The sequence below is a fragment of the Myodes glareolus genome, chromosome X (assembly GCF_982192425.1).
Source record: "Myodes glareolus chromosome X, mMyoGla1.1, whole genome shotgun sequence".
Classification (NCBI taxonomy): Eukaryota; Metazoa; Chordata; class Mammalia; order Rodentia; family Cricetidae; genus Myodes; species Myodes glareolus.
In genome coordinates, this window is record NC_142053.1 from 131,871,604 (window position 1) to 131,885,813 (window position 14,210).

At 48.0% G+C, this 14,210-nt stretch overlaps 2 protein-coding genes across 2 annotated transcripts in view; one reads left to right on the forward strand and one right to left on the reverse strand.

Annotated features, from left to right (window-relative positions):
- The window catches only part of Ccdc22 (CCC complex scaffolding subunit CCDC22), a 12,723-nt gene extending 4,656 nt beyond the window's left edge, over positions 1-8,067 (reverse strand). Inside the window, exons 1-6 of the mRNA XM_048461567.3 lie at positions 7,888-8,067; positions 7,200-7,377; positions 2,428-2,560; positions 1,429-1,535; positions 1,226-1,292; positions 936-1,114 (exon numbers count right to left, since the gene is read on the reverse strand). Of these exons, the coding sequence (XP_048317524.1) occupies positions 936-1,114; positions 1,226-1,292; positions 1,429-1,535; positions 2,428-2,560; positions 7,200-7,377; positions 7,888-7,937 (714 nt within the window). The 5' untranslated portion in view covers positions 7,938-8,067. The remainder of the gene's footprint in view (positions 1-935; positions 1,115-1,225; positions 1,293-1,428; positions 1,536-2,427; positions 2,561-7,199; positions 7,378-7,887) is intronic.
- A 1,748-nt stretch (positions 8,068-9,815) lies between these two features.
- Cacna1f (calcium voltage-gated channel subunit alpha1 F) overlaps positions 9,816-14,210 on the forward strand; it is a 28,696-nt gene continuing 24,301 nt past the window's right edge. The window contains 7 exon segments of the mRNA XM_087902641.1: positions 9,816-9,840; positions 11,559-11,808; positions 12,285-12,390; positions 12,603-12,742; positions 12,984-13,126; positions 13,213-13,365; positions 13,983-14,179. Coding sequence (XP_087758767.1) covers positions 9,816-9,840; positions 11,559-11,808; positions 12,285-12,390; positions 12,603-12,742; positions 12,984-13,126; positions 13,213-13,365; positions 13,983-14,179 — 1,014 coding nt within the window.

Genomic DNA, 14,210 nt, shown 5'->3' on the forward strand with positions numbered 1-14,210 from the left:
TCCTAACACTCAGGAGACAAAGGCAAGGGGACTGTAAATTGTGATGCCAGCTTAGGTTATATCGTGACACTCTATCTCAAATCTCCCCGCCTCCAAAAAAAACAGAGATGGGGCAGGGAGAGAGAAAGTACAAGCAAACAGTAACCAGGGTGGCAGGGATAGTAAGATAGAAAGAGACAAAACCAAAACTGGACGGGGAGGGTAGGGAGAAGAGACAGGTAGAGAAGAAGATATGGGGGGAGAGGGGACAGATGAAGAAGTAGACAGAGGTGGCGAGAGAACATGAATTGATAGGAGAGGGCAAGAGGGGACAGACAAAAGTGAATAGAGAGAAAGATGCAGCATTCAGCCGGGCAATGGTGGTGCACGCTTTTAATCCCAGCACTCGGGGGGCAGAGGCAGGTGGATCTCTGTGAGTTCAAGGCAGCCTGATCTACAAGAGTTAGTTCCGGGACAGGCACCAAAAGTACAAAGAAACCCTGTCTCGAAAAAAATCAAAAAAAAAAAAAGATGCAGACAGAAAGGATGAGAGAGGGGCAGGAAAACCACAGAAGAAGAAAGACAGTAAGAGGAGGAGATGGTGCAGACACCTGGAGCCAGAAACCATGAGGATCAGTGACAAATGCCGAGGCAGAGACAGAGCTCAGGGACACGCCCCAGTACCCACAGGGGATACTTCCAACAGTCCCAGGTAAAACTCATGCAAGCTCGCTACCCCACTAGCCCATTTTTTCAGAACAGGAAAGCAAGCAAAGGGGAAGGCCTTGCTGCAGGTTCCATCCTTCTTAGCCATTCTTTCAGGCAGGGAGCCAGGCAGGTGTACACAGAGGAGAAGCAAAGAAGAGAGGGACAGAGTGGGGACAATGAGATGCGGAGAACTAAGAGGAACCACCGGAAGCAGAAGCCTTGGGAGGAGAGCTGAACAATGGTGGTACCTGGGATGGGAGGCGGTGTGTCCGGCACACTCGATCTTCATCCCCTGGGCAATCCCTGCTCACATGCTGGCAGAGCTGGATGGCGTGATGTTCTAGGAGGGAGGCTGCCCTCCCCACAAGCTGGGGCACCTGTGTGGGGGCTGGTTGCAGCAGGGGACTCGCCTGGAACTCCCGTGGCTCTGAAGGCAGAAACAGTGCCAGTCAACTTCCCCCTTCACCACTGCCGTACACCAATGCTCACACACACTCCTCTCCCTTCCTCACTTAGATCCACACAGCTGCAACCTCACCTCCTCTGGAACTCAGCTCAGGCAGAACCAATGTGCTGGAGTGGAATGACTGCCGGAGGGCTGAGCCCTGTGGAGAGAGCAGAGTCGGCCTCTAGATTGAGGTACTAGTGAAGGGGGGGGGGGGCAGCAACCTGAGCAAGCGCTTGAGGGCAAAGAAGGCAAGGAGGGCGCAAGTCCAGATGGACAGGAGGTGGGGATCCCACCTGGAGGCGCTGCAGCTTGGGAGTTCGAAGGAGAGGTGGGACCCAGGGCAGGGCCAGCTGGTCCCGGATTTGGCTCCCAATGGCCCGAAGGAAAATAGCCGAGTCACCTATGGGGTGAGGGGTGGGGGTGGGGTAGGGAAGGAGTGACATGCCACAAATCTGAAAGTACTGGGAAGCCAGCTGTAGCACCTGATCCCTCGCCTCCTAGGGCAGGTGGAGTCAACTAACATTCTCGGTCATTCAACAGTTACTGAGCTTAAAGCAGGTAGGTACCAGTTACCACGTCAAACACCGCTTCAGGAGACAAAAGTGATAAGGTCCCCATCTTCATGGCGTCAGCAGGATAACAGAAAAGAAACTTCATGAATAGGACCATTAGGACCATCTATTCTAAGCAGGAGAGAGAAGGATTGCTAAAAGGGGCTGGAATGTTCCAAAGAGCAGCCAGAGAAAGGCCTTGCTGAGGCAACAGGGCAGAAGGCACAAGAGTTGAGGACATATTTAACCTTTTGACATTCTTACATGATATTATCATCTACAAAGTGCACGCTCAAGAACAGAGCACTTCTGTCACACCAAACAATCTCCTAACGTTTGAAGCGGGTTTAGTTTTGTGTTGGCTGACGTTCACAGCTATTTTCAGCAGCGCACACCCCGTGGGTGGGACTCACTTAGTAGGGAGTTGACTATGAAGAGATCTGAGGGAAGAATAATCCAGGGACCCAAACACCCTGAGACTAGACCAGGCCTGGCACATTTGGGAACACTAAGAACACCCATATGATAAGGATGGAGTGAGGAGCAGAGGTACAGGAGGGAAGCTGGAAAACTCATTTCCTACCTCATGCTACCTGCCTTGTATCCATCCATCCGCTCTCTGACCTTGGATCTACCCAATTCTCCCGAAGATCCATCCAGCCCCCTACCCTTCCTATCACTTTTCTTAGCCCCTATCACCCTGGAAACAGTCCATTTCCCTAGTCCTGCAGGACCCCATACCTGCAGGCTGGTCTGCATCGTCAGAGGCATCAGTGGGGAGTCGCTCAGCCAAGAAGAGAAGCAGGTCTCGAAGGTCAGGCTCGCTGGGATAGAGGAAGTTCTGATAGCCAAGCTCCAAGGGATAGCCCAGGTCCTGGGGGTTAGCAAGTATAGCAGATGATGATACTGAGGGTAAAAAGCCAGGCCCTCATTTGCCAAGCAGGGAGGAGCCTCCTGATCTGGGGGCCCTGGGACTACCACACCTGCTCTTTCTCTTGCCATCACCCTCCCACTCCCCCCACCACCTACATCACCAAGGCATTCTGGCCACAAAGTCATCATAGTCAGTATTATAAGATCAATAAAAGGGATTAAAGCTCAGCAGGCTTGCTGACAGTGGCAGCACAGGCCTTTAATCCCAGCACTTAGAAGGCAGAGGCAACAGGATCTGTGAGCTGGAGACTAGTGTGGTCTGCAGAGCAAGTTCCAGGACAGACAGGGCTACACAGAGAAACCCTGTCTCCAAAAACAAAAACAAAGTTCAGCCTTGTTAACTATGACTCAAAATCCAAAGGCCATAAAAGAACACAGGACTTCTGCCCATGTTAAAAAAAAAAAAGAAATGACTTTAAAACATATATATAACTAACAAAGTCAAAAAAGCAATGACAGCTTAGGAAAACAATATCCATAGCCTTTGAGAAGAAAGTCATGAGCCTATCTATTATATAAGTGGTGCCTAAAAATAAACAGAACTGGGGATGTGGCTCAGAGTGCTTGCCTACATGAGCAAGGCCCTAGGTCCCATCCTCAGTACCAACAAAATAATTACCACCACCACCATCATCAATGACAACAGGCAAAAGATCAGCAAACACACAGCTCAGGAAGAAAGGACTCTCAAGAGTTCCAGAGAGGCTGGGCGATGGTGGGGCACACCTTTAATCCCAGCACTCAGGAGGCAGAAGCAGGCGGATCAAGGCCAGCCTGGTCTACAGAGCAAGTTCCAGGACAAGCTCCAAAGCTACAGAGAAACCCTGTGGGGGGGGGGGGGAGCTCCAGAAAGGTTCAAAGACAAAGCAAACTTCCTGGACTCAAACCCAAGTTCTGCCTCTTACCAACTGTGTGACCTTGGGCCAACACTGTACTTCACTTTTGTTATGTGAGAAAAAAATTATACCAAGGGCTAAAGAGATGGCTCAGTGGTTAGGAGTACTAGCTGCTCTTCTGAAGGACCTGGGTTCTAGTCCCAGCATCCACATGGTGGCTCATGACCCTCTGTAACTCCAGTTCCAGGGGGAGGCTGGAGAAATGGCTCAGTGGTTAAGAGCATAGGCTGCTTGTCCAGAGGCCCTGGGTTTGATTCCCAGCACCCACATGGCAGTTCACAACTGTCCTTAACCCCAGTTTAAGACATTTTGAGGCCCTTTCTGTCCTCCATGGTAAGTACATGATGTACAGACACATGTAGGCAAAACACCCATACACAAAAAAATAGATAAGTGCATTTTAGCCAGGCGGAGGTGGTGACACACGCCTTTAATCCCAGTACTTGGGAGGCAGAGGCAGGCGGATCTCTGTGAGTTCGAGGCCAACCTGGTCTACAAGAGCTAGTTCCAGGACAGGCTCCAAAGCTACAGAGAAACCCTGTCTCAGGGGGAAAAAAACACTCCAGTTCCAGGGGAAAGCAATAACTCCTTCTGATATTCACCAGTACCAGGCACACAAATGATGCATATATATATATATATACACATGTAGGCAAAGCACTCATATGTACAGAATGAGAAAGAAATCTAAATAAATAAAAATTTTCAATATCTTTGTAAAGTGTATTATGTATGTAGTATTCTGTCTGCATATATACCTGCAGGTCAGAAGAGGGCACCAGATCTCATTAAAGATGGTTGTGAGTCTCCATGTGATTGCTGGGAATTGAACTCAGGACCTCTGGAAGAGCAGCCAGTGAGTGCTCTTAACCACTGAGCCATCTCTAAAACCCTAAACAATCTTTAAAAAAATACTAAAAGTACTCATCTGAGACAACTGTCACGAGGCTTAAATGAGTTCTCAGCATGCTATCACAGTGCCTTGTGCAGAATATTAACTCTAAAACCACTATTATGATATGTATTCATGTATTGTGTCACAATAGAAGCTGTATTAGAGGATCATGGTCACACAAGAATAAAAAAACAACTGGCGTCTATGCTACATAATTTAGAGCTTTTAAAATCTGACATCTATGATCTAAGAGTTGTGACTGATAAGGAAACATTCCAGGAGTGGACTGCTGTGGTGTTTTGAATGAGAATAGCCCCATAGGCTCAAGATTTGAATGCTTGGTCTCCAGGGAGCAGTGCTATTTAAAGGATTAAGGGGGTGTGGCCTTGTTAGAGGAAGTGTTTCACTGGAGGTGGGCTTTGAGGTTCCAGAAGCCTGTGCCAACCAAGCCCAGAGTCCTTCTCTTCCTGCTTCCTTGGGATCCAGATGTAGAACTCTCAGCTACATCTGTCTGTATGCTGTCATACTACCTGCCGTAAGAATAATGGACTAAACCTCTGAAACTGTAAGCCAGTCCCAATTAAATGCTTTTTTTTTTTGGAACAAGAGATAGTTTATTTTTTAATTAATTAATTAATTTGTTTGTTTGTTTATAAAAATTTCCACTTCCTCCCCATACCCTCCCATTCCCCCCACTCCCTCTCCTCCCCCCCCACTCCCTCTCCTCCTCCCTCTCCAGTCCAAAGAGCAGTCAGGGTTTCCTGCCCTGTGGGAAGTTCAAGTTCCTCCCCCCTCCCTCCAGGTCCAGGAAGGTGAGCATCCAAACAGACCAGGATCCCAAACGGCCAGTACATGCAGACGAAACAAGACCCAGTGCCATTGTAAATGGCTTCTCAGTCAGCCCCCATGTCAGCCACATTCAGAGAATCCAGTTTGATCACATGCTCGTTCAGTCCCAATTAAATGCTTTTTTAATAAGAGTTGCCATGGTCATGGTGTCTCTTCACAGCAATAGAGCACTGACTAAGTAGCCTTATACAATGACAGATGCCAAAACACAGAAGTGTTTCAGGTATAGAAATGGATACCAAAAGCAAGGTACATAGGGAGGAAGACATCAAACACACAATGCTGAATTGGAGACCCTTTCTGATTGCTGCTAGCAAGTCATGGCTGCTGGACCAGAAAATCACGGGTATCCCTTGACTACCAGGTTCTCTGCCCCATACCGAAATTAACATGAGCCACGACATCCAGAGGCAGACGGCACTGAGAAGGAAACATCAGAAAAAGCCTCATCCCATCCACCACCTTGGTACTTCCCACTGAGCACACTCCATGCCCAGCAGAAGACATAGCTTCTCTCTTGAAAAGCCATCTTCCAGGGACTGAGAGATGGCTGGGGGGGGGGGGGGGGTGTTAAGAGAACTGGCTGCTCTTCCAGAGGTCCTGAGTTTAATTCCCAGCAACCACATGGTGGCTCACAACCATCTGTAATGAGATCTGGTGCCCTCTTCTGGCCTTCAATGATACATGTAGACAGATGCTGTATACATAATTAATAAATAAACCTTTTTTTTAAAAAAAAAGCCATCTTCTAGAACGTGGCCCTGAACAGTGGCAAACTGTTCACTTCATGAGGCAAAGAGCCCTAGACAGAAGAGTGTGAGAACAGCTTGGCGAATCTGAGAGTGCTGAGCTAGCCAGGCAGAGCCAACAAAGGTACTGCTCAGACCAAAACTGCATAAAGTGCCCAACGCAAACAGCTGGATGACCCTGTCCCCTTTGGTCTACTGGGTACTCCACTGACCTGCCACCAGACTTAGCAACGTACTGTGTATGCTGGAAATGTCTACATTCACTCCATAAGCACAGGCTGCCAGGGTGCGTGTTGCCAGGGATGCGTGTAGCCAGATTATGCTACCAACTCTTCCTCGAGCAACTTAGTTGTTGCTTTTGGAATGCTGGAGACTGAATCCAGGAAGTACACACTCTAAAACTGAGCTACAGTTTGATACAGTTTAGCTTTCACATTCATTTTACACAGACAGAAACTAAAGATCAAAAGGTTAAAAGACAATGTTGCAAAGAAAGTTTGTAACAAGTGAGTTACAAAAAAAAAAGGCAGAATTCTCAGCTCTTACTACAGCAACTGGACACAGTTACTTTGAAACAGAGGGTGGGTGATTCATTGAAGCACTTTATTTGATCTAACAGAGCAGTGGTTTTGTAACTGTGAAAGGCACAATACAATGTAGCAGATGATGTTTCCCTTAAACAGAACACCTTTCTACGGGTAACCATCTCTTCCCCAGTTCTATACCATGAAACAGCAGCTAATCAGTCCTATAGGATGTTCACGTGATCTGGGCACAACTAATCAGAGCTTGGTTTGGAAGTATATAACCCAGTCAAAGTCTTTCTTCAGCCCTAACAAGTAGGTAAATGGCTACTATGTAACACTGGGGTAAAATCTTGACCGCTCGCTTAAAAGGTGGGGGCTACAGGTAGTCCAAGTGTAAACTGGATCAGCTCATTTACTCCACACAACCTTTTATCACCTCCATTTCATAGATAAGGAAACAAGCATGACAGGGTTAGGGTCATACAGCCAGCCAGGATGAGCAGAACTACGAAGAGTCAGAACTAGTCACACGGTTTGGCAGCTTTAACCATTAATGAATGGCAAGCCACAAAGAGGGACAGAGAGGAAGGCAAGAGTGTCAAAGAACTTGGTGACTGTGAAAAGGGAATGAAGGTGGTGTGCATACTGGGAGAAGGGCACTCACCATGCAGGCCTGAGCCAGGCTCATGGCCAGGCGGAACCGGGCAGACATGGCTGGTGGCAGCAAGTGACTGAGGCCAGAGCCCACGTCAGGACTGATCACTCGAAGGCATCGGACCACAGCCTCTACTACCAGCTCAGTGGTGAAAGCTCGCAGAGTCTGCACTTCTGGAGGAACTGCCCTAAAGAGGAAAGCAGCAGGCTTGAGGAGGAGTTAGGGGGAAAAACAGCCTTCTAGAGAAGGAAGCGCTAGTACCCAGGGGTAGGGAAGAGTCTAGGTTTCAACAGACCCTGGGTGTCAGTGACGATGACTTCTACTTGGTCCAGTCTCAGGGACTCTGGAGACGCTGAGTGCCAGTCCTGGATTGTAAGTTTCCTGGATCTCAGAGTGCAGGTGTCTTACACCCTCTCCATATCAGGATCCCAGAATATTAGTGTCCAAATCACACATTTCAGGTCTCAGTTCCCACGGTTCGAGACTTATAAGGTGCCTGAGTCCTCTGGGCTTACCAAATATCCAGGTCAAACGTTTGGGAGATCCGTGATGTTAAGGTGTAGGTGGGCTCAGGATCCTGTAAGTTGGGGCCCTTGGTTGCCAAGGTCTCGATTTTAAGGTTCCCGGGTAATGGGGTACTAGGTTTTGGAGTCCCGGATGTGAGCAATTGGAGGCGAGTGGGGGGCTGCGTACTTACGTGCCCGCCTGGCGCAAAGAATGGATGAGGATTCGATCGGCCTCTTCCATGCTGGAAGAGTTCTAACTCTGCTGGGGCTGGGTCCAGGACCGGATCAGAGAAAGTGGAGCAACGCTGTAGCAACTGCTCTCCGCGCCCACGGAGGACACAGCATCACGTGCCGCGCAAGGAATATTGGGAAGTGTAGTTCTACGAGTGAGTGCTGCGCAAGCGAGATGCCTTGGAGGCGTGGTTTATTGCACACACTCAGAGCTGAGTACGCAATGGCTGCTGGAAGCTGTAGTTCTTCCATCTGAAGTCCTGCAGCCTCGTCCAAGGGAAAAAGGAATTGTGCTAGCAGCTGAGGGACAGGACAGAGAAATGCTTCATTTAAGGAAGCTTTATCTTCCAAGTTATAAAAGCCTACAAATGTACAAAATGATTGTTCCCCTCTGTGTTGCTTTCCTCATCTGTAAAATGAGAATTTTGATAATACCTACGTTTTATGGTCAAGATATAATTACTACTCCTGGGGAGGCAGCTCAAGATAAGGGCTCTTGCTACCAAATCTAACAGACTGAATTCTGTCCCCGAGATCCACATGGTAGAAGGCGAGAAATGACTTGAGAGAGTCTGAACTCCACCTGTGCACTGTGACATATGTATGCCTGCGTGCGCACACACAAATAAGTAATAAATACAGTTTAAATAAATAAGCAAACCTAATTACTGGACCAGTAAGATGGTTCATCACGTAAAGCCTCTTGCCACCAACCCTGACAAACTGAATGAGATACCTAGGACCCACATGGCAGAGAAAGTGAATGGACGCCTACAAATTGTCCTCTGACATCCACACATGTGCAGCGGTACCACTGTCAGGCATGCATAATAGATGAAAACGAAACAAAGTTACTAAAGCAGGTGCAGTGGAAAACACCTGTAATCCCAGGACCTGGTTGGAGCAAAGGTTGGGCTACCAGGGAGACTCCCTCAAAAAAGGAAGAGAGTGGGGGAGGGAGAGAAAGAGCTGTCAGTCATGCAATCAATAAATGGATCATTTAATATACTAATACATACATGTGCAACCCAAAGAGTATTAACACAACAATATCTATGTAACCATTACTTTTTGATCAGCCCATTTTGTCTCCCCTGCTCAATAGTCCTAACTTTTGTTATAAATCACACACATATACACGCACATCACGTGCATGGCTCAGTTTCTGAACTATACTTTGGTTTTTATTGTTGTGCTGTTTTGTCTTGGTTTGGTTGGTTTTGAGACAGCAAAGTCTTGCAATGTAGCCTAGGCTGACCTCAAAATTGTAATGGTAGTACTCCTCTTTCTCCCAAGTTCTCGTATTAAAAGTTTGTACCACATGACTATATTTTTAATTATTGTAGGTTTATAATGAATCTTGATAGCAGATATGGCAAGTCTTCCCATCTTGTTCTTTTCTTTAAAAAAAAGTGTTGGCTTTTCTTGGTTCTTTGTATCTCAAAAATGTCAATTCCAAAGAAAATTATGCTGAGATTTTGTTCGGTATAGCCAATGCAAAATGCCAAACAGATCACTTTGGGAAAAATTTACATCACCACTAACTGCTATCTATTTCTCCATTTTACTCCCTTTGATATTTACTATCTGACTCTTTTTTTCATAGAGATAATGCACATGTTAATTTTGTCCAATGTACTTAAAATTTTGTTATTGGAAAATTGCATCATTTTTTCCTTATTTCAGCTCTGTCTGCTTAGTGCAGGTATCTATTTGGTAAACAGTTAACCGAAGCCTTTTCACTTGCCAATCTCTGGCTTACAAATATCTCCCCTGTTCACCCTCCCAACTGACACTATCATTCCCCGCCCTGTGACCTTAATCTCTCTAAGGCTGGAGGAGAAGAGGGGGGACGGAATCCAGATGGCCCTTACATCTCCAGAGGAGGATGTCGGAATCTGAAGGCGGGAAAGGTGAGAGCAGCCATCCACCCCTGAACACCCTTGGAGTCACCCCGGGCTCTGGTCCACCCTCACCCTCTCACCTACCCGCTGCCCACCTGGATCCTACTCCTGGAGAGTCTCTGGGGAAATAGAGTATCATCACTCTCTTTCTGTCCTAGCTACCCCTTAGAGCTTCTTTGTCACTCTTTCTGTCCTAGCTACCCCTTAGAGCTTCTTTGTCACTCTTTCTGTCCTAGCTACCCCTTAGAGCTTCTTTGTCACTCTTTCTGTCCTAGCTACCCCTTAGAGCTTCTTTGTCACCTGCCGTGTAGACACCACAACCTAGCCCATGCCCCCAATACCCTCCCCAACCTCATTCATAGCCTCGGTTCCTAAACAAAAGCCTGACTCAATCCTGACACTAGCACTCAGTCCACTTCTAATTCCAAATCCAGTAGCACTCTAAACCTTCATCTAAACCATCCTAACCAGAAGACAATGCCCTACCTCCAGCACAGGGGACATTAGACTGCAAACCTCACAATGGTTACAGACTTTATCATGAACTTGAAGGTCATCTAACCTCTAGATATCGGTACTGTTACTGACCGATTTTCCCTGGCTGCCCAGAAACAGCATAGACCCTTTTTCAAATTGCTTTTAATTTATTTTTATAAGTATATGTATGTCCCTGAGTTTATGTATGAGTGCCATGTGTGTGCAGTGCCAACCGAGGTGAGAAAGGGGCAACAGATCCTCTAGAACTGGAGTCACAGGAGACTGTGAGCTGCCAGGTGGGTGCTGGGAACCAAACTCCCATCCGCTGGAAGAGTGGTGCTGTGCTCCTAACCACAGGGCCACCTCTTCGCGTTAAACAGACACAAAAACCAATACAGAGCGAGAGCATGCAACTACCACTGTTGTAAACTGGGAAGGTCAGATTGTCAGAATGCTCGATTTGACCACTTCAGCAAATTACTAACGATTGCATCTCAGCTTCCTCATTTTCAAAATAGTCATAATACTACATACTAGGCATTCTTATGAACAGTGAGCTCAATTTACTCCTCCCAGCACCCTTACAATATAGTCAACCGTTATTATCTTCCTCAGTATACAGATAAGAAAATTGAGGTTCAAGGGTAATTCCATAATTTACTCAAGGCAATACATAGCTTCTAAATCATAGTCAGAATTTGAAACCAGACAGCTTATTTCCTTGAAAGCTGGGGATCTTAACCAGGCCAACCTCCTACCCCTTTCAGAAACCGAAACAAAGCCACAGAATCTTGAAACTGAGCGATGAAAACCCTAATGAAAAACGCAAATCCTACTCAAAATTTATTCCTCACTTTGATCCGAAGTCCAAACCCAACTCATTCAAATACCCAGCTTCAACCCTAAATAAAATCTCAACCAAACTCCATCTTTGCCTTTATCAGTAAGGTTAAGGCCACTTTGACCCAAAATCCACCACTCCAGTTTGACCTTAAGTTGAAGTGCACAGCACAGTGACCATCCAGCCAAGTCTTGCCCCACGTGAAAACACTTTTAACTTCATTCCTCAACAAAATTCACTCTACCCTAAACTTAACTCCAACACTGATTCTTAACCCTCAACCCAAACACACTCCACTCGTCCATAGTTTTGCATGTTCTTCTTCCTTCCAACAGAGGAATAGAATTGGACAAGAAGTTCCTATGATTGTAGTATGCCATCCCTTCCCTGACTCTGTTTCTCCACACAGACACCACTACAGAGCCCAGTCCAGCCAATGGGACAGGCCCTGGTCCTGAATGGGGGCTGTGTCCTGGGCCTCCAGCTGTGGGGGCTGATACCAATGGGGCATCAGGCCTGGGGACCCCAAGACGAAGGACCCAGCACAACAAACATAAGACTGTAGCAGTTGCCAGTGCCCAGCGGTCACCTCGAGCACTCTTCTGCCTCACCTTAACCAATCCCCTTCGTCGGTCCTGCATCAGCATTGTGGAGTGGAAGTATCCTAGGAGACTCGGGGTAAGAATGACCAGGGTATGAAGAGTCAAGGATTAGATCAGGCCTAGAATGCAGGAGGACTGAAATTACCAGAGACCACAGATCAAATGTTGGGGCGGGGTAGACAGATTCCTGGGGTGGGCGCATAGCTCAGTGGTAGAGCATTTATTTAGTGTATTGGATGTCCTGAGGTCAATCCCAACACAGAGAAAAAGAGAGAGGGGCCAAAAACTGGAATAGAAAGGATGTCCAGAGAAATGACAGTCACCGGGATCAAGAGTCAAGCACGAAGCTGGCTATGCTTGCATATGCCTATAACCCCATAACTCAGGAAGATGAGGCAGAACTAAAAATTCAAAGACAGCCTAGGCTACATAGCATGATCCTGCCCAGAGTCAGCGCTGGGTGGAGAAGGCACCAAAGGAATATGGGGATTTCAACGTCACTCTTCCTGGGTCCTTAACTGTGTTCACCTGAGACCTTTTGACATTCTCATCCTCCTGACCATCTTTGCCAACTGCGTGGCCCTGGGTGTGTACATCCCCTTCCCTGAGGACGACTCCAACACTGCTAACCACAACTTGGTGAGGCCTACCCCATCCCCCAACCAGACTGAAGTTCCCTTTAGAACCACAGCATAAGCCACCCAGCCAGGCCCCACCCCTCCTGGACCCACCTCACTCCACTCTAGGTTCTGGCAAAAGCAACCTTCTTAACCTTAACCTGCGCTCACACCCACCGGATCTGACTCTGGCCCCAAATAAGTCCCGACCTTCACGTCCTGTTCCGCCCTCAGGAACAGGTAGAATATGTGTTCCTGGTGATTTTCACCGTGGAGACAGTGCTCAAGATCGTGGCCTATGGGCTGGTGCTCCATCCCAGCGCCTACATTCGCAATGGTTGGAACCTACTCGACTTCATCATCGTCGTGGTCGGGTGCGCGTCTGCAGGGGGAGGAGCACCCCACCCCAGTTCACAATCCACTGAATTCTGGGGCTCAGGGAAGCGACTGCTTTGGACAGTCCCTATTCTGCAGCTAAAATCAAGCATATTAACATATGTAAAGCCATTTGCATTTCCAGTTACAGGGACTTGAGCTTTTCTGAACGGAAAGGAGGGAAGGGGCGGGAGCCAAAGGTCTGACTCTCTCCCTCCCGATTCCATGCTCCGCCATCAGGCTGTTCAGCGTGCTGCTGGAGCAAGGACCCGGACGGCCAGGTGATGCCCCTCATACTGGAGGAAAGCCGGGAGGCTTCGATGTGAAGGCACTGCGGGCATTTAGGGTGCTGCGGCCACTGAGGCTGGTGTCTGGGGTACCGAGTAAGTGTATTCGCCCCCTGAGTTGGAGGCGGGGCTCCCAGCTGAAGGCGAAAGCGCTAAACCCGCCCCGCCCCTCCCCAACACAGGCCTGCACATAGTGCTCAATTCCATCATGAAGGCGCTTGTGCCGCTGCTGCACATCGCCCTGCTGGTGCTATTCGTCATTATTATTTACGCCATCATCGGACTCGAGCTGTTCCTCGGACGCATGCACAAGACGTGCTACTTTCTAGGATCTGGTCAGCACCCTCCACCACCCCCGCTTCACAGGACAGGATATGCCCCCTGCCCTCCCTTGCTTTTAGAAAGCCCACTATGTTTCGCAAGACTCGGTCTCTAAGCTCAGGTATAGCCAAACCCCACCCTTGTATTGAAAACTCCGCCGTAAACCGCAGAATACAGCCCCTCCTTCCATAATGGCTGTGCAGGTATCACAAGACCCCACCCACAGGACCAGTCTGCCTAGCGGCAGACATTTAAGACTTCAAACTCCACAACCTGCCTTTAGGCATTTGTGGAGACCCCTGTCCAAGCATTTTCTCTGCCTTCTTTTCAAGACTCTCATAGTCACAAGACTCTGCCCCCAGATTCATGCCTCACTGTTATTTAAGATTCTATACAGATTCTATACAAGATTTACACTTCACAATTCCCAGATCCGTGTTGGAAGAACACAGCTTCCCAGTGGTTCAAATGATACCTCCTGGGCTTTGACCCTAGCACAGGTCAAAGAATTACTTTAGCCTTAAAAACCCCTCGAACAGCCAAACAAACTTCCTGTGAGGATGGGGCTGCAGAGTGGCAGGAACTAGTGTGTGACTTTGCCTCATAGCTCCGGCCTTCAATTTTCCTACAGATATGGAGGCAGAGGAGGACCCATCACCTTGTGTGTCTTCTGGCTCTGGGCGTTCATGCACACTGAACCAGACTGAGTGCCGTGGGCGCTGGCCAGGGCCCAATGGTGGCATCACGAACTTTGACAATTTTTTCTTTGCCATGCTAACTGTATTCCAGTGTATTACCATGGAAGGATGGACAGACGTCCTCTACTGGGTGAGGTGAACAAGCCCTCAACACAGCTTAG